General features: G+C 35.3%; 1 protein-coding gene across 3 annotated transcripts in view; it reads right to left on the bottom strand.

The window, feature by feature from the left end:
- The window catches only part of LOC131029663 (uncharacterized), a 99,647-nt gene that overhangs the window by 42,842 nt on the left and 32,138 nt on the right, over window positions 1–24,667 (bottom strand). For 2 of the 3 annotated variants that reach the window (XM_057960252.2, XM_057960251.2), the window contains exons 6-7: window positions 20,114–20,262; window positions 19,857–20,000 (exon numbers count right to left, since the gene is read on the bottom strand). In XM_057960252.2, coding sequence (XP_057816235.1) covers window positions 19,857–20,000; window positions 20,114–20,262 — 293 coding nt within the window. Of the gene's footprint in view, window positions 1–16,478; window positions 17,103–19,856; window positions 20,001–20,113; window positions 20,263–24,667 lie in introns of those variants that run through there. The other variant, XM_057960253.2, reaches the window with a different exon arrangement.

The following is a 24,667-nucleotide window of genomic DNA, read 5'->3' as shown; positions in this document are numbered from 1 at the left end:
ATTTTTTCAGCATTGTGCTTGAGTAGCTGATAATGTTAGATCTGGTTATTTGGAGGTTTCTGTCTATTTTCCTGAACATGTTATCTTAGTTAATTAATCAGATTTTCTCTATCTCTTTTCCCCTTTCCTCTTTTTTCTTTCTTTTTACCAAGAAGAAACCACACAGTCAAGCTGAGTTAGTATCAACCCAATTGAAATCAATCGATATAAGAATGTTAAACTTTAGGGAACTCACTCGAAAGTTGTTCATCTAACCTTAAGTCCCCTTTGTGTTTCCAGCAAAACACATCAAACCACTAAGTTATCTTGCAGTCAAGACCTGACAACCGAAACATTGAGGTAATCCCCATTGATCAAATAAAAAACAACACTAGGGATTTCCTTATTTCAAGAGAGGATAGGATTCTTAGTATTCTATTCTGCGTTGGCCGGATGGAACCGTAGTGATGCGATTTCAGACACGTCAACACAGTGCTACTACTATTCATGGTGTGGATGTCAAAAAAGGAAAGAGGAAGGCTAGTGATAATGTGCAGCTGACAATTTCAAATATGTTCAATGTGCAAGCATGGGAAATGATAGAGACATCCGTTGGTGAATTTTTTTATGCCCATGCTATCCCATTTCATGTGGCCCATTCTTCTTATTTCAAGAAAAAGGTCAAAGATATAGCTAATGTTGGTTCCTCTTTTGTACCCCCTAGAGATCATAAACTATACACAACATATTCTAAAGTGAGTTTGGTGATGGAGGACATGAAGCGTACTTGGATGAGGACAAATTGTTCTATTGTGATGGATGGGTGAGCTGATATTAGACATCAGCCACTCATCAACATCAGTCACATGCACAACTAGCTCTTATTTTCTTAATGCCATTGATTGTTCAGGGAAACGCAAGGATGTAGACTTTCAGTTTATCATTTTGAGAGCATTTTGAGAGAGACCAAAGAGGAGGTTGGGGCCTCAAATGTTGTTTAGGTGATCACTAATTCAACACGTGTGCAAGTTGGCTGGCTTGATGGTGTAGGGTGCTTACAAGCATATCTTTTGGACTCCTTGTTGCGTTCATGCATTGAATAATGCATTGAAGGACATAGTGAAATTAGATTAGGTAAAGGAGGTGGTGGCACAAGGTAGAAATATTCAAATGCTCATTTGCAACCATCACACCTCACTTGCTCACTTTAGTTGTTTTTCAAAGGAGTTTCTTAATCTTGTGGAGACAAGATACGTTAGTTACATCATTATGTTAGCGAGGAGGATTGAGTTGTATGATGCTCTACAGTCGATGGTGGTGAATGTAGAGTGGCATAGATAGCCTAATGCAAGCATTGTTGAAGGAAAAGCCATCAAATAAAGGATCATTGATGATGATTGGTGGTCCACTATGAGGTAACACATTGCGGATTTTCAGATTTTATTAAAAAAATTCTGATTTTAATATTTTAATTTTATTGTTGTATTTTTCAAAGTTTCTAAGTTTCCTAGTTGTCAATTAACTTACTCTTATTCTTTAATCTTATTCTTATTTATAATCTTTTTTTACACTTGTAGATATGTTTGCTCCATCATCTCGCATGTTGTAGATGTCATTAGATATGTTAATATGGACTCTCCTAATCTTGGAGAGATATATGAGACTTTTGACAAAATGATTCAAAAGATGAAACAAGTAATTTGGCTAAGGATTAGAATTTGGACTTATATGAGGAGTATATTAAGCCCATTGTCATGCAGAGGTGGAACACTATGAGCACTCCACTTCATTTTAGCAGCCTATGCATTAAATACAAAATGGTATGAGCCCATGCCTAGAAGGTGTGCTCCTTTTGATGATATTGAGGTGACATGTGGGTTCCAAGTAACCTCGAGAACAGCGCATAAGTTTATGGCTTCCTTCGCAGTGAAGCAACTGATATTCACTGTGAGCACTGTGAAGCAGGCAGACAGGCACCGTGAGCAGTGGCAGACAACTGGATAGGGAACCGTGAATGCACCGTGAGCAGGCAGGGCACCGTGAAGCAGGCAGGCATGCACCATGAGCAGTGGCAGAGAACCGAATAGGCAAGGGCCCTACAGTCAGTGGATGAAAAGAGGAATCTATAACATTTACCAACTGGGGCAGACTCAGAATTTTCAACAAAATATAATCTGAAGTTTCAGGTACAATATCTTATTCGTAACCATATCTTACAGTTTTAGTCTCTCAATCCTACACTTTTATATTGATTTAATGCAACATTCCGTCCAATACCAAATCACAACTGACCCAAATTACAAGCATAAAACATACTTTGCAAAAACACTAGGAAGTAATATCAAACCATCATGGGGTCCCTCAGTGGTAAAACAAAGGGAAATTTAACAGTAGTTTGTCAACAAGACAGTGGGAAGGGGTCCCACTTTTTAGTGGGAAGTAATTTTTTGTATCATCTAGGGTTTGTGGTGGGGGCAAGTAGTAACCTACAGGCTCAGATTTTCTCCAGGGACAGGCAAGCAACACAGACGAAAGATTGATACTAGTGAATGCAAAACAGTATAGAGGTATACTAAGATGTAGACAAATTCGAAGGTTAAGGCAAACAAGAAACGATTTGCAATGATTTGGCCGAGGGTGAACATTTTCTATGACAAGACGCTGCAAACTAGCATGGAGCAAGAGGGGCAGGAAGGGAATGAGAACAATAAGATAAGGTTAAAAGAACAAGCAGATGTTAATGGGATTTCCAAATCTAATTTGGTTCAGGCAGAAGTATACACAGCAAATAAAGAGGACATCATAGAAGATAGGCAAGGCAAAAAGATTTTTTATAGCCCAACTTCACGATTATTATGGTCATCTGAGTTATATGTGGAGGAGCTTATGGAAGTAAAAAAGATGCTCGAGGTTCTAGAAGCAAGGAATTAGGAAGAGGAGAACAAAGTATACGAAGCAATAGAGTATACAAGCAAAATAGAGAGAGAACAAAAACCTTAAAGAACAAATCTCAGACATGCAGACCAAAATGGAAACAGGACAACAAGAGTTGGAAACCATAAAACGGGAACTAGAACAATTGAAATTAATTAAGGATAGAGGATCTGAATTGATAGAGGGAGAGGACATGACACAAGCGAAAGAAATTCAGCTAACTTTAGCTGACTTGGAAACTAAAGAGTCTAAATTAAGGGAGCAGATAGAAGAGGCTAAATCTTGGTCACAAGTGGTAAATGGATCAACAAACAAACAAAAAGGTATCATTGAGCACCAAATCAAAATACAGATAAAGGAAGAACAAGACAAACATGGTAAGGCAGCAAACATCATTATCAAAGGAATCACAAGTGGTAAATGGATCAACAAACAAACAAAAAGGTATCATTGAGCACCAAATCAAAATACAGATAAAGGAAGAACAAGACAAACATGGTAAGGCAGCAAACATCATTATCAAAGGAATCAAAGACTTTGGAGAAAAGGAGAGAACCGACATTCTAGTTAGAGACTTTCTCAGAGATAAGTTGGAATGGACAAGGAATATTCAACAAGCAAATAGGGTAGGAAGGAAGATAGACGGAGGCAAAGATAGACATATAAGAGTTACTTTGAGAAGCATAGAGGATAAAATCATGACCCTCGGAAATAGAAGGCTACTTAGAGGTTCACAATTCTATCTACATGAAGATCTGACTTTTGCGCAGCAGGAGGAACAAAGTAAGGAGTGGAACAAAGTTAAGACAACAAGAAATGAAGGAAAGTGGGCATGGTTGAAGAACGGGAAAGCACAGATTAGGGAGCACTTCTTGAATAAGAAATAGGAATTAGGGGCCCCACGGGATTGCTTAAGTGTAGTGAATTGGAACTGCAGAGGTTATCCTTGGAGAAGAGGTCCCAAGGTGGGGTCCATAGAAAAAGGGAAGGATATTATCATCTTTGTTGAAACACATGAGCATGACAGTTGTCAGGTTTCAAATTTTGATGGCTACAAAACTTTTTTAGTTTGGAACAAAGGGAATGGGACAGGTAAAGGACATGGTGTTGAGACATGGACCAGCTAGGACTCGAACCTAGGACCTTCCATATGCTGCTGGAGTGCTCTACCACTGAGCTACTGGCCCCTCTTGGATCAGTCCATCATCGGTCCGGGTGTGGCTTATTTCCAACACCAACACCCCCCCTTAAGCCACATCTCTCGTATGCTTGGGGCTCCAAGTCTGGACTTGGCTCTGATACCATGTTGAGACATGGACTAGCTAGCACTCAAACCTAGGACCTTCCATACGCTGCTGGAGTACTCTACCACAGTGTTGAAAACCAATAGCTAGATTGGATTATATGAACAAATGTATCTACATTGGGCCAGGCCCAAAATTGTTTTATTGTAACTTGTAAATAAGGTAGGCCCAATTTGGGCGGTAAAACAAATATGTAATTGAGCGATCACTTATGTAATAGGGTTGTGCCTAAACTCATGTAACTTGTAAATAGGGTAGGCCCAATCTAGGCGGTAAAACTCATATGTATTTGAATTGTTTTGGCAGCAAGATACAAGGCCGACTTAAGAGATAAGAAGACTTGTGTCTTGTATATAACAAAGGCACATTGATGCATTACAACACCATCATCATCAACAAATGATCTCTGCATATATGCGATCTGCCATCAGTGAATTCCTTTCAGCATATAATCACTGAATTATCTCTCCAGTAGCAGCGAATCAAATACTTAAGGCAGCGATCCAATTTGATGAACAGCGAACCAAGTAAGGGGGCAGCGAATCACATTCTTGATCAGCAAATTGACTTTCATGATCAGCGCATGGTCTGCAAGATAGCGAACAGTCTTCTTTGATATTGCAGATAAGTTTATACTATTGTTCGTACCCTAGTTCAGAATCGTCATACTGCTGTTTCTGATTTACATGCTGCTTCAATTGTTAAAAGAAAAGTTGTAAACTGATTAGTGTGTAATATAGATTAAGATTTGTTGCTGGGTTTTTCACCTCCAAGAGGCAGGTTTTCCCAGGGTACCCTTGTGATCTATGTGTTCATTGTGTGGATTTAGTTATTTGCTATCAAGTCTGATAAAAATTAACATAAAATTAACACGGTATCAGAGCTTTAGGTTCATTATAAAGTAATCAGATTATTGGTTATCCTTCACTTTCAGTTTGTTGTTTTAATTTTTGCAAGATGGTTATAGGATTGAAGGTTGAGGACAGACTTGATGGTGCTCTCAACTTTACTTCTTGGAAAGTTCGTATTCTTCTTGCCCTTGAAGAGGTTGAGCTGTTACAGTTTGTGGAAGACAAGGATTTGCTTGAACCCTCAGATCCAAATGAGTTAAAGCCGTTCAAGAAGAATGCTCTTAAGGCAAAGAAGTTTCTAATTGATTCTGTGAAGGATCATCTTGTTCCAGTCATCTCCAAGTTACCTTCAGCCAAGGAGATGTTCAAACACCTTGAAGGAATGTTTGAAATCAATAACATCATCCGAGCTTTTACTCTAAGGCAGCAACTTCTTTCAAATCAAGATGAGCAAGGGAGATTCACTCATGTCCTTCTTCATGAAAATTTCAGAATTGAAGGACTAGCTCAGCTCCATTGGAAGTGAAGTAGTGGACAAGGATATTGTCATGATTGCATTAAATGGTCTCCCTGATTCTTGGGATCCATTTATTCAAAGCATAAGCGGAAGAGCTGAATTTCCCTCTTTTGATCGCCTCCGGTCTAATTGCATTCAAGAGGAATCTCGCCTAGCTGCAAGAGGAATGCCCAAAGGCACTCATGGAGGTGACCATCATGTGCTTGCATCTCAACATGTCAAAAGAAAGGGTGATCATTGGAAGAAGAACAACTTCAAAAGAGAGATAGACTTCAGATCTCCTGGTGCTTACGATTCAAGGAAGAAGCCAAGGGATATTTCACGTGTCCGTTGCTTCAGATGTGATAAGTTTGGACACTATGCTAAAGAATGTCAGAATCTGTCCAAGCAAGGAGAAGCAAACTTGAATGAAGTTGCAGATTCGAAGGATAACGAAGACTTCCTCTTCATTTCTGCCTTATCTAGCCATGTGCCAACTGACAGCAACACTTGGTTGATAGACAGCGGTGCATCCAGACATATCACGGGATACCGGGAGCACCTCTCAGACTTAATGGAGAAAGAGTCCAATCTTCATGTGGTAATTGGTGATGATGCTTAGTATTCGGTAAGAGGTTTTGGCAATACTTCCTTAAATTTGGAATTTGGTATCTCCTTGCATGTTAGTGATATTTTATTTGTTCCTGGAATTAAAAAGAAATTTAATCTCTATTTCTGCCCTAGAAAATAAAGGTTATCAAATAGCATTTTCTGAGGGTAAAGTACTTGCTTGGCCTAATAAATCTAGTTTTAAATCTGTTCATGTTATTGGAAATAAATATGATAGTTTGTATAAGCTTTCAACTAATCATGTTCGAGCACTCATCCATGAAGCTCCTGAATCTAGCGAGCTATGGCATAGAAGGCTTGGCCACCTTCACTTTCAGGCACTTCCCTCACTTGAAAAGATGGTTAAAGGTATGCCTAAACTTAATTATTTTCATGATGATACTTGCAAAGGTTGTCCATTAGGTAAGAACACTAAGAGTCCTTTTCATAAAAGTGAAAAAAGAGCTAAGGAAAAATTAGCACTTGTTCATTCTGATCTATGTGGACCCATGTATGTTCCTTCATCTAGCGGATATCTATACTATGTTACATTTATAGATGATTTTTCTAGAAAGACTTGGATTTACTTTCTAAAATCTAAAGAATCTGATGAAGTGCTAAGTAGGTTTAAAGAATTTAAAGCCCTAGTTGAAAATATGTTTGGTAAAAGGATTAAAGTGTTAAGATCTGACAATGGAGGTGAATACACCTCAAGTAGTTTCAATGAATTTTGTGTAGAGACAGGAATTAAGAGGGAGTTTTGCATTCCCTACAATCCTCAGCAAAATGGTGTGGCTGAATGAAAGAATAGAGCCATTGTTGAAGCATCTAAAGAAATGACTCATGATCAAGATTTGCAGACTTCCTTATGGGCCGAAGCATCCAAGACTGCAGTATACATTCAGAACAAATGCCCTCACCATGTCCTGAAGAACATGACTCCTAAAGAGGCCTTCACTGGAATCAAACCGGATATCAATCACCTAAGGATTTTTGGAAGTCCTATCTATGTTCATGTGCCAAAGGAAAAGAGAACCAAGCTAGAGCCATCCGGGAAGAAAGGTATCCTTGTTGGATACAGTGAATCCTCCAAAGCATTTTGTATCTACATTCCAGGACAAAGGTATATTGAGGTATGTAGAGATGTTATGTTTGAAGAAAATATTGCTTTTAAGAAATCTAAAGGTTCCCTTGTCAATGATGATAAAGAGGTTAATAATAATCAAAACATGGATATTGATACTAACCCTGAGATTCGGAATAAGTCTACTGAGCCTCCCGAACCTATTGAGCATGGTGATCCTCCTGAGCCTCTAGATCCAACTAATGGACCTAATGATATTGCAGTTAGCAAGAAAAGACCAATTTGGGTTAGGAGCACAATTCAAGAAGCAGAAAAGTTTGCAGCTTCTAGTGGCACCTTCAGAGAAAGTAGGAGACCTCAGAAGTTCTCCAACTATGTTGCAATGATGTGCAACATCATTGAGACTAAACCATCCAGCATAGAAGAAGCTATGAACCAGCAAGCATGGAAATTAGCTATGGACAAAGAGTATCAATCCATCATCAAGAATGATGTCTGGGATATTGTACCTAGACCTAAAGGTAAGTCTGTTGTTTCTTCTAAATGATTGTTTAAAATTAAACATGCTGCTGATGGTAGTATAGAGAAATATAAAGCTAGATTTGTAGCTCGTGATTTTTCTCAAAAGGAAGGTAGAGATTATGAAGAAACATTTGCTCCTTTTGCTAGATATACTTCTATTAGAACTATTATGACCATTGCTGCAGCTACGGGTTGGAAGTTACATCAGATGGATGTAAAGACTGCTTTCCTTAATGGTGTCATTGAGGAAGAAGTCTATATTAAGCAACCAGAAGGATATGAAACTCATAATAGAGAATCACATGTATGCAAATTAAAGAAATCTCTTTACGGCCTCAAGCAAGCTCCTCGAGCTTGGTATGAAAGAATTGATAAGCACTTGGTTAGCTTAGGGTTTTGTAAGAATGATGCTGATGCTAACCTTTACTTTAAAGTACTTAATGGTGAAATGCTAATTCTGGTTTTATATGTGGATGATTTATTCCTAACTGGTGAAGATAGTCTCATCATTAGGTGTAAGAAAGAATTAGCTACTGAATTTGAAATGAAGGATCTAGGTCTAATGCATTACTTTCTAGGGTTAGAAGTGTGGCAAAGACCTAATGAAATTATTCTAAGTCAAGGAAAATATACTGTTGATATTTTGAGGAGATTTGGAATGTTGGATTGCAAACCTATGTCTACTCCTATAGAAACAAACTTGAAGAAATTGAGTTTATCTACAGCTAACTCTGATTTTGCAGATCCTTCTGAGTACAGGCAGTTGATTGGATCATTGATGTATCTAGTTAACACTAGACTAGACATCTGTTATGCAGTGAGTGCACTCAACCAATTTATGAACAAGCCAAAGCATGTTCACCTTGTTGCAGCCAAACATATTCTGAGATATTTGCGTGGAACGGTTGGCTATGGGCTAAAGTATCCAATCAACACTACCGTTACCTTGGAAGGCTACTCAGATTCTGATTGGGCAGGAAGTGTTACCAATAGGAAGAGCACTTCAGGTATTTGTTTCAGTTTGGGTTCTGCTATGATTTCTTGGGCCAGTAGGAAACGGTCCTCGGTAGCCTTAAGTACTGTAGAAGCTGAGTATATTGCATCGAGTGTTGCATCGAGAGAAGCAGTGTGGCTTCGAAAGCTTCTTGCTGGGTTGTTTGGACAACCTTGGGAACCCATAGTTATTAATTGTGATAATCAAAGTTGTATTAAAATGTCTGCTAATCCTATGTTTCATGACAAATCAAAACATGTGGAAACTCACTATCACTATGTACGTGATATGGTACAAAGAGGTGCCTTACAACTGAAATATGTCAGCACAGATGAGCAGGTTGCAGACATTCTCACCAAGCCCCCCTTGCTCGTGTGAAGTTTGAATACTTCAAAGATAGGCTTGGAATTGTGGAGAATCCAGCTATGACTGAGAGGGAGTCTCAATCTCAGTGATGCATTAAGTTGCATCTTCGACCCTCTGCAGGCAATGCATGGTGGAGTCACCCTCTGCGGGCAATGCAAGGTGACAGTATTGGAGGCTAGGCATTTTTTTTCAATTTTGGAGGCCATTTTGTGAAATGCATATCTCTTTGACTAATTTTTGACAGATTTTAAAGGGTTTTTGAAAAATGTATCAAAGCATCTATAATCCAATTTTTTGAGGAATTGGAGTAGCATTAAGGGATTTATTGTCAAATTAGAGTTTCAACCGAATTGTTTTGGAAAACATATATCTCTTAGATCTGAGCGAATTTATTCCTAATATTTAAAGGGTTTTTTGGGAAAGTCATTGAAGAGTATATGGTAATTTCTTTTGAGAAAGTAGAGAAAAATTAAGTGATTTATTGCAGAATTAGAGTTTCTAACAAATTTGCTCTCAAGGTTGCAAATAAAGGTAATTTCTTGGATATTTTTTTGGGAAAGTAACATCAAAACCCTGGTAAGTTACAGTTAAAAATTTAGATCATTTTAATTTCATTTGTGTGATTTATTGCAAAATTATTTTGTTGGAACTTCTTCACAACAAGAAGTAGCAAAAGAAGAAGAAAAAGAAAAAGAACAAGAACAAGAACAAAAAAAAGAACAAGAATTAATAGAACAAGAACAAGAGAAAGAACATGAGCAAGAGCAAGAGCAAAAGAAAGAACAAGAGCAAGAGTCAGAGCAAGAGCAAGAACAAGAGCAAAAACAAGAACAAGAGCAAGAGCAAGAGAAAGAACAAGAAGAATAAGAAACAACAAAAAGAAGAAGCAAAAATTGAATAAAAAGAGATGTAGAAGAAGAAAGAGGCAAAGTTAGAATTGAGGACAATGGTTTCGTAAAGAGGGGGCAATGCTATGCCCCTAACCCTATAATGTGTATTGTGTTATGAGTAGTTGGCTTGTGGTTACTTCAACTTTAAGTTACATAAGAATTGTTACTAGCACTTGCACCGAACATGATGCAATGGTTACACCAATAGTAAAATATATTTTAAATAATAAATTGGAGGGTACAAATCTTAAAGGAAATGTTTATGTATTAAATTATTTAAAAATTAACATCCTTAAGAGACAACTTCTTATAAATAGAAGTCAATACCACATTTAATGTTATTTAATTGTCTTATTTATTTATCCTTAAGATTCATGTAGACAACTATGTTTATAAATAAACATGAATACCACATTTAATGTTATTTAACCATTTCATTTATATATCCAAAAAATCCAATTTTTAATCAAGAATTACAACATTTAAATTATAGTTAATATTATCTTGTTATTATATTATATTTATTATAATACACATAACAATTAATATATTATATTTTATTATATTATCATTATGATATCATTATATTTAGTTAATATAGTATCATTATTATATCATCTTATATTATAATCATTTTTATTATATTAACATTACGATATTATTATCTTATCATTAATATTGTCTTATTATTATATGATCTTATATTATCTTTGTTATAAAACACATAACAATTATATATTATAGTGTTTTAAAATTTTAATATTTTTATTATATTATGATTCTAATTTATTATAAAAAATATTATATTATAACATTACATTATTATTATACTATATTATACTATTATTATAATTTAACCTAGCTTTTTTTTTTTTTATCAGTAATTGGCCGAAGCCTGAATAGCTTTTGACTGGAGCCCCATCCCCATTACATATCTTTGAATTATTATTATTATTATTATGTTTGATTAGATTGACACCAAGACCTTCCCCATCCTATGGAAGGCCAAGAGTCACAACTTAGTATTCCACTTTAGATGTCCCTATTGGGAATTGAACTTGGGTCTCCACAATGAGAACCCAGTGTTTTAACCAGTTAAGCTCGACCCCTTGGACAATTTAACCTAGCTTTTATAGTTTTTATACTTAAAACAAATTATGTGAGTTGATTATAATATAAATATAAATAAGAAAGAGGTCAACATTCATATAATGGTGATGGTAACAAAAGGGATTTTATTCAATGTTTGGATAAATGGAAGCTTTACTTTTAAAACCATTCATTGGGAGAGGGGAAACAAGGAGCATTTACCTTTACAATGTTCAATTTGATATTTAAAAATGTTTACATCAGATTCCATTTTGTAAGTTTATCCTAAATTAACATCCATAATAATAAGATTTTCAAATCATTGGTTGACTAATCAATTACATAACAGTTACTATAAAAGTACTAACATAGTGTTTATACCACTATTTAATTAAGTTTTTTCTTTAATATTTTTTGAGCTCGGAATTTTCTAGCAACTATTGAGTGCAAGTTTATTAATGAACACATTAATTATAAATGGCATTCGCCTGTTAATTAATCAGTTCATTAATGCACTATAAGCAAAGGTGACGTCCAAGGCTGACCTCGCAGATGCAGGATCTGTGGCTAGGTAAAAGACATCAAAGTGCAAGTCATTTGAAGAAGCCTCGTAAAGCACAATTCAATAGTCGAAGCTTGTTCGGAAAGCAACTCGAGTGCAGGGATGAGGCAAATTTGTCAACAATGTCGTAGCTTCTCGATGGCGAGCCTCTCACTACGAAGGCTCCACCTCTAGCCCTACCTCATTTATTACTTTTTAAAATTGTTGTAAAGTAGTTGGACCATTTTGTAAGTTCATCCTATATTAAAATCCATAATAATAAGTTTTTCAAATTATTTGTTGACTTATCAAGAACATAAAAATCACTATAGAAGTACTAACATAGTGTTTATGCCACTATTTAATTAAGTTTATTCCTTAATATTTTTAATAATACAAGTGAGTTCTACAATTAAATTTTGTATTGTCCCCTCATGTATATTCTAAGGAATAAGGGAACAATTAACTTAAAAATCAATTGCAAGAGACTTCTTCCTTACCAAAACACAAAATCCTTATGAATATTATATTGCTGATAATAAATACCATTTAATAGAATGACAATTGATGGTCTGTTAAAAACATATATCAATTCCGAAATAATATTAATATTAATATATGATATTGTATTATCAAATCTGCAATATGTAACTCTTACTGATTGGATGAAGTTTTTGTGCTGTCACTGATATAGCTTTGGAAATTATGCAACGGTAAAATGTTCCAATCTGAAAATAGAGAGATCTCTACTATTCCTGATATGTCAATATGAGTTATGCAATGAACCTCCTTCTGTTGATAGCAATAATGCTATATAGTACATAGTGCTGTCTCTGATATGGCAATAACAATACGTTGATAATCTTTCTCCTATTGCTTATAGCGATAAAGGGTGATTGCTGTTTCTGATTTGGTCTTGGGAAATATGCAATATGGTTAGTGCCATTTCTGATTCATCTCTTGAATTATGCAACCTGTTTGATGCCAAAGGCAAATGCTCGATTGAACAGATTCAAATATGGATACAAATAAGAAATAAAGACAAAATCTGATGCTCTTTGGAATGAGCATTTGGTCCTCATTAAATATCTTATGGGATCGATGGGTTGTATCTCTTCTTGGAATGGACATATCCTCTAATCGCACCTTTTTATGATCATTTGTTAAGGATTAATTAAGCATTGTTGATAGGAGTTATTTTATTATTATTTGCATAACTAACCAATGGAATGGTTAGTTGCTGATCGGTCTTGTTAAGGCCTTAATCTATATTGTTTTTCCCATCGGTCTTAAACTCGAACTCGCTCCTTTGACATGGATAGTCGAATCTTCCTTATCCAGCGATAGTAAGTGTTGAGCACTTGATCCAAATCATTTGATGGTGATAATCTTGCAGACTTGTTATTTTGCTTTATCGAATCTATTAATAAGATTTTGACTATCTTCGATCTTTTACCTCTTCTTCGATTGATGGATGATTGATGCATATAAGAATTATGACAAGTATACTTTTGTATGGCATCCGTATTGTGATTCATAAGTATGCAATCGTGCTCCCTTCAAGTTGTCTTGATGATGATGATGGGATATGTTACTCATCATCTCCATTGTCTTTCTTCTAACAGATGTTATAGATAGATGCATAAGAGATCTCCATGAGTTTCTGTATAACATCAATATTATGATCAAGGCTTCAGAATGCAATGTGCTCTTAAAAGTTTTCATTCCTTGACTATAAGAATGAGTGGATAGCATATCAATTTTTTGTCTTTACTACTACATCTTATCCTTTATGCTTTGCTTGGGTGCTTGTGAGGGAAATCGCGAAGTCTTATGAATAAGACGATTTTCCTTTACAAGGTCTTCATGCTTCATTTTGTAAAGCTATCCACTTGAACTTCTTAAATAATATGTACAAAATACTATTTCCTAATCACTGACTAGTTGGAGGTGTTTCAAGGCTGCCACCCTTGATCACAAAAGCATTTTATTGCTTATCATTATTAGGTTGAAGATGAGGATATCACAAACTTTTTAGCTAAAATAAAATATAATTTTAAATCCTTTTTTATAATGATGATTTTTGTAGTGAAAATTATGTAGTTATTATAATGATAAAAAATATTTAGTTTTTAAAATATTTTTAAAATTATTTACAATAAATTATACATATTTAACTTTAAATAAATAAATAAATCTAAAAAATATTAGTCATTATTGTTTCATTTTTTACAGGACAGATAATCACAATAAAATAGATAATTGTTGCCCCAAAATAAAATCATATAACAATAAAATAAAACTATATACTATCTTCTTTTTGGGAAGGCTTTGTTGCACCCTTACAAGGTGTTTGTCGAAGGTGGGCTGTTGAGGTTTAGGTTGGTTGTTTTGGTTTGGAACCTTATTGCTTGCAAGGTGATGACAAAATATGTCTAAAATTAGTATTGGTGTTGGCAAAATGTATAGGTTGGTTTTTCGGTCCCTTAACGATCGTCCTGAAGTTATGCTGCTCAAACAACCGATTGAATCATATGTAAATTTTTGTCTATATTAAAATATTTCTGCAATCTAGGTTGCACATTGTGGATTAAAAAAATGAAATAAAATAAAACTATATACGATTAGATAGAGTATCGTATTTGTTTATTACAGTGTCAATAATTTTGGCAATGGGGAGCAAAGGAAAAAGCAAAAAAACAATGGTGAAAATGACGGAAGGAAAAAAGGACGGTAAAAATAGTCAAGAGACAATTTTTCGATGGAGAATACCCCACCGGAGAATAGCCTATCAGCAAAATATCATATATATGCATTACTATTTAGGTCATCTTAGAAGTTTTTTAAGTATATAAGTTGGCCTAAGTGGTATCCATGGCATAAATATATATAAATAGGAGGTATAGGTTAGTTATTATCATCATGTTGAGTGATGTGTTCTTGGTCTACTTGTTATGAAATAACTTGCACAAGAATAATGTAATAGAAAATATGTGCGAATACTTGATAATAATATACCAATTCGAGGGGGCATCCTCCCAATCCACTTCGAGAGGGATGCCTCCAATAGTCTTCACAAAGAACACATTACTCAACATGATGATAATAACCAACCTATACCTCCTATATATACTATATTTATGCTTCGGATACCACCTATGCCAACTTAGAAACTTAAATATAACTCCTAGGATGATCTAAATACATATATATGATTATAATAATTATTATGTAACTTATTTAAGAGTTAAGGTAGCCACAAGCCAACAACTCATAACATTATACACACTTTAGGGTTAGGGGCATAGCAGTCTCCAACTGACATACTTCATAAAGAACATAATTGAGCAAGGGGCATTCAGTACAGCCAATGAAAAGTTGTGAAGCAGCCACCAAATCTGAACCCAATTAACCAAACTGATAATAGTTACGTAAGACTGATTCCAATAATCTGAGGAAATTTTGCAGGTCAATAGGCAGAAAAAAGGTATTTTTTGTTGTTGCAGATTGGTAGGACTAGGGATAGACGAGAAATTTGGTGGCCAAAAAATAAGGAAAATCGCTTTTTTCTTTTTGAAAGTGTGCTTTAGGGATCACCACGTTAGAATTTTTAAATCCCAACATTTCGATTCCTTCACAACCCATCTTCAGAGGATAAATGTTTTCATGTTTGCTCTATAGCTAATCATGTCAAATATTATGAATAAATATAAAAACATGTCTTCTTGACACTATGGTTTTTCTGCTTGATAGTTATTTCTTTATAAGTGAATCTTTGGAAATTCGGCATTCTTATATCCCCAATTCTTTGCAAATATTGTTTTATGTTCCTTCTACAGTGACAGCACTCTTGAATCATGTATAGATGATATAAAATAGAATTGGCCTTGTCATAAGAATAGGCTGAGCAGATTTATGGACCATATAAGCTATTATTTGGGGCAAATACAATTCCCCATGGAGATATATGATGAAGGATGTGTTGGTGTCTGTTTTATCATCTACCAAACATTAGAATAAAGTAGCCAAAGATAATTTTCCCTCTCTTGAACAAAATCACAACGTATGCTAAGATTGCTAGATCATATTGCGATTCCAAGGTTTCTTTTGTCAGGTCTTGACGTGTGGATAAGCTCAATGGGCATTGTGATTTGCTGGTAATACAGAAAGGGACTTACGCTTGGCTCGTTCAATTCACAATGAAGGTTTAAACAATGAAGCTCTATCATTTGGGATTTGGATCATGGAAAAATTGAAAAGGAGACAAGGGTTTAGAAATTCTAATCTATTCCTATGAATTCAAGAGACGGTATTGACCAGGTGATCACAATAACCACACTTTGTTTCGCCTCACTTAGGACAACTACACAAAGTGGATGCAATCTTCGAGGGATATATTTTGATCGGAAGTTTAAGCATGCACAAATTAGAAAGCTCAGACTAACTTTGCACAGTGAATGAAAATCATCCATTTACCAAAAGTATGAGCGGAGATACACCATAAACCAATACTTATCAAATCTTGCATTCAATCTAACAACATGAAATAAATTCTAAACTGTTGTGTTGAGGAAATTGAAAACCTTGCTAATCATTCAGATAAAAGAGATTACAAAGCCTTAAGAGAAAGCACATAAGTAATGTATTATCTGGAAATGACCTTCTTGCAACAATATTTCAAAAAACCTCACACTCCCCAAATGAGAGGAGGCAACCTTATATAGGAGTCAAAAAATTTTGAATGGCCAAGATCGAACAACGATCAAGGGCCCAGATTAAAATATCAAAACCCTAATTAGGGTTTCCTAAAACTAACTACCCCTCACCAATGAGAAAATTACATTTGGGGACACTTGTCCTTCTTGATAAATATGAACCAACAATAAAAATAGAAGGTTGTTGCATTGTGAAGTGTGCCCTCTAGAAGTTTTTGTGGATAAGTCAGGTTCATTGAACCTGGACATGTTGACTTGGAACAATCTGATTGGTCGGCAGATGATGAGGCGCCACCTCAACGTGTTGGGTGTCTTCCTTGAATTCTCCAATTTGTGTGAAGAAATTGTTCAAGTACGGAAATTTGATTCTTCTTGTCACCATATGATTCTGATTGGGAGCTTGTCTTTAATTCTTCAGGAGATGAAATCCTTCAAGAAGTTGTCCTGATTGTTTCCATAGGTCTAGTATTATGGATGAAATCCCCCAAGAAGTCTGAAATTGTTTCTATATTTTCACCCAGTCTGAGAACTTTTCTTTCTTGATGCCTTGAGATTCTTTCAAGTGCCTCGAATTTGGAGAAGAACTCCCTTTGTGAAGTATTTCTCATTCTTAGCCGAATTTATGCTTGGAAGAACATTGCTCGTGGACTTGTCTTCAATTCTGAATTTGGCTTGAAACTCCATTTGTGTTTTCTGTGATGATCCCGCCTCTAGTTGCCATTTATGATCTGCAAAACCAAAAAGAAAATTAAGTTAAGATTCTTACTTTGGGTGCAAATTTTGAAGGTTTGATAGCATAATAAGTTCTGATTTTGGTCCTTCAATTCCAATTTCCCAACACTTTTAGCTTTTGGACAGATTTTCAACACTTAGGTTTTCTTGAAAATCTCAGAAAAAAAAACCCTTGAATAACCTACATGTCTGATTTTAATCCAAAATCAAAACTGAGAATAAAGTAAGTCCAAAAATTGGTTAAGTCCATGCTAATACTGTCTTATGGAGCAGAAAATAAGAAAGAAGAGAAGGAAAATTCATTGTATTTGTTCTTTCTTTGAAACCTTATGAAAAAATCAGGTTAGGAAACCTGATATCCTGCCCATAAAACCAAATTCACCTTCAAAAGAATGAGAAAGGAGAGAAGAAATGTTATTTAAGATAGAGAATCAGAGGTTGATCTCCAAAAATTTGTGAATTTGCTCTTCAAAACAGTCAAAACTGTGTATGAACCTCTGAAATATTGTTGAAAATCCTCAAATCTGCACAAATCTCAAAAACTCTCTTTACTTGCTCTCCAAAGTTTGAACTTCATATGAGAAAATGAAAGAATGAATTGTACTTGTATGAAGTTCGAACTTCTTAATTAGAAACACAGAAGATCTCTTGAAAGTTGTTTCTATTCACTCTTTGGTCTTTCAAGTTGCGAAAGAAAGTTTCTAAATTGAACTCCTGTTGACTTGTCATCTTCTTTAGCAAGTTCGAGTTGTGAATCTCAGTCTAAATGAAAGTTTCTAATTTGATTTTCAGTCTGCAAATCGAACTTAATCTTCAAAAAAAACTTTCCAATTTTGCGCTTAGTTTGATCTTGGATAAGATATCTTGCTGACATCGTGTGGGAATATTCTTTCATTCAAAATTAGCAAGTTTCATGTGAGGGGGGACTTGGAGAGACTTATTCCTTGAAGTCTAGGCGGACTTTGTTGAAGTGTTTCTTCTTACACTTGAGGTAGGGCAGACTCGTCTTAAGTTGGGTACCAACTTCATCTATGGGGCGGACTTCAATGGCTTTATTCCTTCCTTTCACGCTTCAAGGCGGACTTGATGGAACATGAGCACTTCATACCCTCTTCATAGGCCGAACTTGCTTGAAGTCATGTACCTTGCATACTTTTCTTATCTCAAGGCGGACTTGAATTGAGCTTTGCACTTCACTTATTACCTTGGGCAGAGTTCAATTCACTTAGGAACCTTTCATATGCAGCATAGGGCGGACTTTGCTCTCTTCATGACTCATGGCGGACTTTACCTTGCATTGGACCCTTCAACTTTCTTCCTAAGGCAGACTTCTTTTGATTCATGCACCCTCATCTTGGGCGGACCTCATCTCTTTTAGGAACTTCTTCATCATCCATAGGGCGGACTTGGCATCACTCATGAATATTGTCTTTGTAGCATAGGGCGGGGTTGCTTGAAGTCAGGCACCAAGCAGGGCGGTGTACATGCATCTTACACTCAACCAAGGGCGGATTTCATTCATTTTAGGCACCAAGGATAGCGGACTTGGTGAAATTCATCCACCATGAGATTAAAACTTCAAATCTTTAAAACTTGGGCAATTCTTCTCGGATTAGTTTGAAATTTGAAAACCACTCATCATTCATCCATTGAATTCCTCTGGATCCCTAAAATTTAGGAAATTGGCTTTTTTTTAACAAACTTGAATTTCAGAGGAATTTGACGATCATTTTCAGTGAATCTCAAAGCCAATAATGCAAACCCTAGACCCCCTTTCCAAAAATTAAAAAAGAAAGCATCCCTAAAAAATAGGTAAAAAGCCATTTCGGGGATCATGTTTAAAGTGCCAAAAACGAAACTTCCTAAAAATAGGAAAAGCAAAAATATAAAGTTGTCCAAATTGACCCAAATCAATTGCAATCTTCGTCCTTCAGACTTTCTAGGCATTTTGACTTTGTCTAGACTTTGTTCTAACCATGGCTTGCACAAACTTACTCATGACTTTCAAAATTCAGACCATTCAAAACTGACAAACTTGGCAATACCGATGCAGGAAGGTCACAAGGCTCTAACAAAAAAACCCTAAAAAGCAAAAACAAGGGGTCCCCATTTGCAATGGGGTGATGTGTGAAAAAGGTCACAACAGGATGCATCCCAGTTTTTGATGCACCTATACCTCTGTTTGTTGTATGCCTGAAATATTTTCTTAAAAACTTCTGGTATGTTTAATGATCAATATGAAAGATTGCACTCTTGGAATGTTCTCTTAAGAACCAAATTAAGGCATAGAATCTCTGCGGTGTTTAACATTTAGCAGGTTTTCCTGATATATTCTTTGGCTTTGGGATAACACTTCCTCTCGAGTAGGGGCACCAGGGTGATAGGCAAATATTTAGTTGTTTCCAAAGTAAAAATGAATATCACTATCTTAGAGTGACTACTTCGGAGAGTAAGCTAAAGAAATCAACAAATCTCCATGAGGGTGACCAGGTAAGTAGTTAATTGTATCCAGAGTATATATGATGACGTTTATACTAGGGTGACACTTTGAAGAGTAAGTTACAGAAAAAAACAACTCTGGTTATTTTGTAACAGACAAATTTTGTCTATATCTGCAAAATCTTGATTAGAAAGTACAAGTAATATGGTAAAAACATCTTAAACTTTCTTGAATAGCTCTTGAATTTAAACCAAAAGACAATGGGGGCAATTCATGTATTTGTAAAAATGATCCAATTAATTGTTATTACCTCCACGACACCTCTTCGAGGAGCATGAATGGCCAAACACAAGTAAAAATCATGCTTTAACTTTTCATTTCCAGCAGTATCCATGGAAGGTGTATCTGCATTAAGAGGTACTTCCATAAATAGACAACAGGCATCACGATAGCCCTGTAAAAGATGTAAAAGACAGATTATCTTTCTAACATTGTTCTCGTGGAAATACAAATACACAACATTAAAAAGGATGTCACTCTCATTGATAAGTAGATGAGGTAGCTTACCTTCCACAATCTCACAACAACAAGAGCTTGTGTGTCAAGTAGGAGTATACGACCGAGAGAATCTGTAATAGCAGCCAAAGTACCACTAGGAGACAGTGCAAGCCTCTCACCTTTCCTATTATAATCTTGTAAACATGTCATAAGTGATGCTGCACAATATGAGAAATTGAAGTCACCTTGACTCTATATGCCAGACATTTTCCAGTAGATCACAAGTCTATTATTACACAAAATGAAACAAAAAACATTTAAGAGAAATTATTTACAACAAAGAAGCTAACTATAAGAATTAAATATAATAATTTGCAAGCAGATGTAAAGAAAAATTGTCCTGTATATTTAAAATATATATATATTTTTAAAATTAATAGCCATTAATATGAAAGCAGTAAAGGTCAATCACTGGGTAAGTTAAGGCTTAGGCAATCATTTGGAATGCAAATCATCTCAAGCATGCAATGTGTATGCATAACAACCATTGGTGAATCTTCCAAAGCTTGCATTCAACAACAAAAAGGATTAATAACATAGAATACAAACCATGATTCATTAATGTAAGAAACTGCATATTAAAAATTTCAAAGTGATTGGAGAACTGCATGTATTAGAGATGACTGGAATATTTGTCTACTCAATAAGCCTCTCTTGTACAGCATTCCGTACAAAACACTATAGTTTTTTTTCTACCTTTATTTTGATCATGTTATTGAGTATAAAATTACTTCACAATGAAGTTAGAGAAGTTTGATAAAAAAAGTCCTCAAGTGTCACAAAAAGACACAGTAATAAGTTTTGTGACCCTAAAAATTGAACTATATCCCAGACAGCAGCTTGAAAACTTAAGAAAATTGGAAGTGGATTTAGAAGTTAAAATATTGTGGATCAGTCAAAGTACTTGCAATCTTGAAATTTCACTGCTCTTGTGACGGGTATCACTCAAAAGTGGGCATACAAATTTAAGTGTTGTATACCTATACTGCAGCCAATCAAAAGCACACAGAACTTTGAAGCCAAAAGTAAGAGCTTGATGTACAGTTTTCTGCAAATTTTACTTTGTGGACTTTGTGTATTACAATGAATTTTAAGTCAATAAGCTAATAAATATACATCTTCATTTTTTTGCTCATTTAAGAAAGGAGATCCCACTTACAGAATAAAACCCGAACATAAACATCAGACATGTCCTGTACTACAGATTCAGACAAGCACTCCACAAACAATGAAAACTAATAATAATCAAACCCTCTCTTTGAAACCCAGAACTGAAAATTTTCTAGCCATACTCAGCATTATATAAAGAGCTAAAATTCCATTGATAGACCATACTCAGATCCAGAATTGTTACATCAGGAGCAGATAGTGAGATCAACCAAAGCCATTGTCAACGTCAACGTGCCAAAAGTAAAATATTTACAATTTCTAAAGATATCTCTAAAAATAAATTTTAACTCACATGATTTGCTTCTCTACTACAGCCTGCCTGTGCTTAAGTTGTTCCCTTTTCAATTGCCCTTGCACCAAATGATCACTACCATATTATTTCCCAGAAGCACAAGACTTTTCCGGAAAATGTGCAGATCTTTGCTTACAATCACTACTCACTCTGCTTAGACCCTCTGGTCCTGCATTACCCTTTGTATCATCTCCTTGCATCTCTTTTTAGGATATTTCCCTTCATCATTACTTGCCCCTCAGCTTCTCTTACAAAGCTTTCTTTCATCCCTGCAGTCAACCATGTTATTGCTAGAGTAATAGGTGTGCATATCGTGCTATCATTTATGATAGTCCATGAACCATCAACTCCCTAGGCTAAACATCAAGCACACGTCTTAACGAGGATGCATTCTTCCTTAAAACAAGACATGATGACACATCTTTTGGCAAGAAGATCTTGCACATTCCCCCAGCCCTTGGTTAAAGGCTTATCCTTTAACCCAACCATCCATGGTAACCCTCAAGTCCCCTCAAGCCTTAAAGGTTTTGACCAATCTAACCCTTTAACCCTTGCACAATAGGTAATCACCTTAGCAAGTAATTAATCAATCATTAATTACTTAGATCCCCTTTTACTTTATTACACTTAAGCTAAGCTTAGGAGTGCTCTCCTGTATTTAGATTGAGTTATATTTAGGTCATGTTGTCTCATAGCATAGGATGAGGACACTTGTCATGCTCTAACTAAATCCTCACCTAGGGTTTCATCTTTGGATTTATCTTTATGCTTTTATAAGCATCCATTCATTCATTGTAATCTAACCAAGTTTAATCAATCAATGCACATACAAATTCTTTTTCAGATCCATTGTCTTCTAAAGATAATTGTAAGAACCCTGTTGGTTCTAACTCTCCTGAAATACTATTGCTGATTTGTTTTCGATTTTCAAGGGATTTTGAACAATTTTTAAATAAAAATAACAAGTGCACCAGGCAAGAATTGCTCATATAATTGAATAGATACCAAATATGGAACAATTGAATCTATATTATGCATTAAGTAACTGCTGCAAATGATACTAATACATAAAACATACCCGTAGGTCCTCAGCTTATTTTAAATAAAGAATTTTGGAGTTTGCCAGCGAAAACTGGGAAACTGACCAAAATTGAAGTACAAGTCCTGAATACAATTTCTCTAGGCCAAAAATGAAATGAATCTACTTGATTATGCTGGGCGTTGGGAATGGTGCAACTAGATTGCAAATTAGAAAGGCGTTTCAGCCTCCCAGTCAAAACGTCCTTTTCCTGGACCCCACGTGCCAAGCCTGAATTGTACGGCCATCAACTAGAAACTGTACGACTGCTTATTGAAATGAAATATGCTGCAAAAAGGGCTGTCTAAACTGATTTGCCCTTTCTTTATTGGAAAATCTGCAATATTTGAAATAAAGAATCTTTGTTGAAGCACAATAAGACTCCTGAATGAAGCCTTCACAATTGCAATAATTCAGCTGATCTTCCACAACCTCAGAATCACAAATCCACGAAGAATTTCCGTTCTCCAATGGCCAAACCTCTGAAACCCTTGTCAAGGAATTCCACAGAGAAAAATAGAAGCAATGTCAAATAATCAATAATATGAGTTTGAATTGCCTTCAATTCCCTTATAACCCCAAAAGCACAAATTCCAAGAAAGTACGCCCAAATGCAATTTTAAATACACTAAATGTATTTAAATCACTTTTCAATAGTTTACATTCAGTTTGGACGCACTTTTACATTTAAATGATTTAAAATCACTTTTAATATTTTAAGTGACCTTTTAATTTTTTATAAAATCACTTTATAATATTTAAGTGGCTTATAATTTTAATTAAGTCACTTTATGACTATATAATATCCATATAAGTTAATTAAATAACTTAACCACTAAAATATTAATATCTCCCTCAATATTCAGTCTTTTGACGCGCCATCAGAAGCTAGGGTCAACACTGAATAACCCCCATGTGTCCAGGTGCCCTGACTAAAAATATCACAACTGCTAGATTCACTTACTATAAATAGTAAGTCCCTCAACTAAGCCCATACATTGATTGCAAAGGCCCTGGAATTGAAACCAAGACTGAAATGAAGAAGTGGAACTGCCATTGAGACTCTCTATCCTGAATGTTAGCCTACAAGAGTCCAAATAATAGGATAATCCCTCAAACTCGGCTGCTCATGACAATGTGGACATTACAATAATCCTTCAAAAGACAATGGATCCAAAAAAGAAATAATCCCTTCATTCAATCAATCTATCCAAGTTTATTCAATCAATGTCCTCAAGATAATCCTCCAAATGTGATAAGTGTTTTGGTTGTAGGTGATTTATCGGAGCTATGGGGTTCACTATCAACTCCAACATGGTATCAAAGCATTAGATGTGTAGCTTCATGTCTGAATTCTAAGAGATCTGAGAAAAGTTAAGCCAAGAGCTTTTTCTTAAAGTATTTTGGAGGAAAATGATTTTTGAGTTTTGTTCACAGCCACGAAAAAACTTTCGAGTATCTGTCAAATTTTGCAGATAGTGAGCAGATCTTGCAAAAAATGTTGTCAAGATAGCACGATGTGGCCATTTTCCCTATAGGTTGAAGTTTTTCTTTTACCAAATCACATATTCTGCTTGTACTTAAAAAAAATTATGGGTTTTGTTGGCAGCATCAAAATATTTTGTGGGTGTCTATTAGTTTTTTAATACAATGGATAGTTTATGCAAAAATTAGATCAGAAGGGTTGTATGTTGGCTAAATTCAACATTTTTTCAAAAATTCATAACTCTTGACTCTCAAATCGAAATTGAGCAAACGAGATATCATCAGAAAGCTGATATCTTGCACTTTCTACTGGTGTAGGTTTCATTATCAGATTTTGTTGTTGGTACATTTTATGCTTAGTCAAATTCAAATCATCCTTTTTTGCTTTTGAGTTTACAACTTTTCACCAGTATCTCCAATTTTTGTGATTCTTGCGATGTTGGAAAGGTATTATAGAGCTCTTCAAATCCATCTAAGCACTTTTTCCAAAATCTGCCTCATGCAAATTTTATTCAATTTTTTGCAATTTCACATTCTT

The sequence above is a fragment of the Cryptomeria japonica genome, chromosome 7 (assembly GCF_030272615.1).
Source record: "Cryptomeria japonica chromosome 7, Sugi_1.0, whole genome shotgun sequence".
NCBI lineage: Eukaryota > Viridiplantae > Streptophyta > Pinopsida > Cupressales > Cupressaceae > Cryptomeria > Cryptomeria japonica.
The sequence above is the reverse complement of the archived record's forward strand: the minus strand, read 5'-3'. Positions and strand labels throughout refer to the sequence as shown.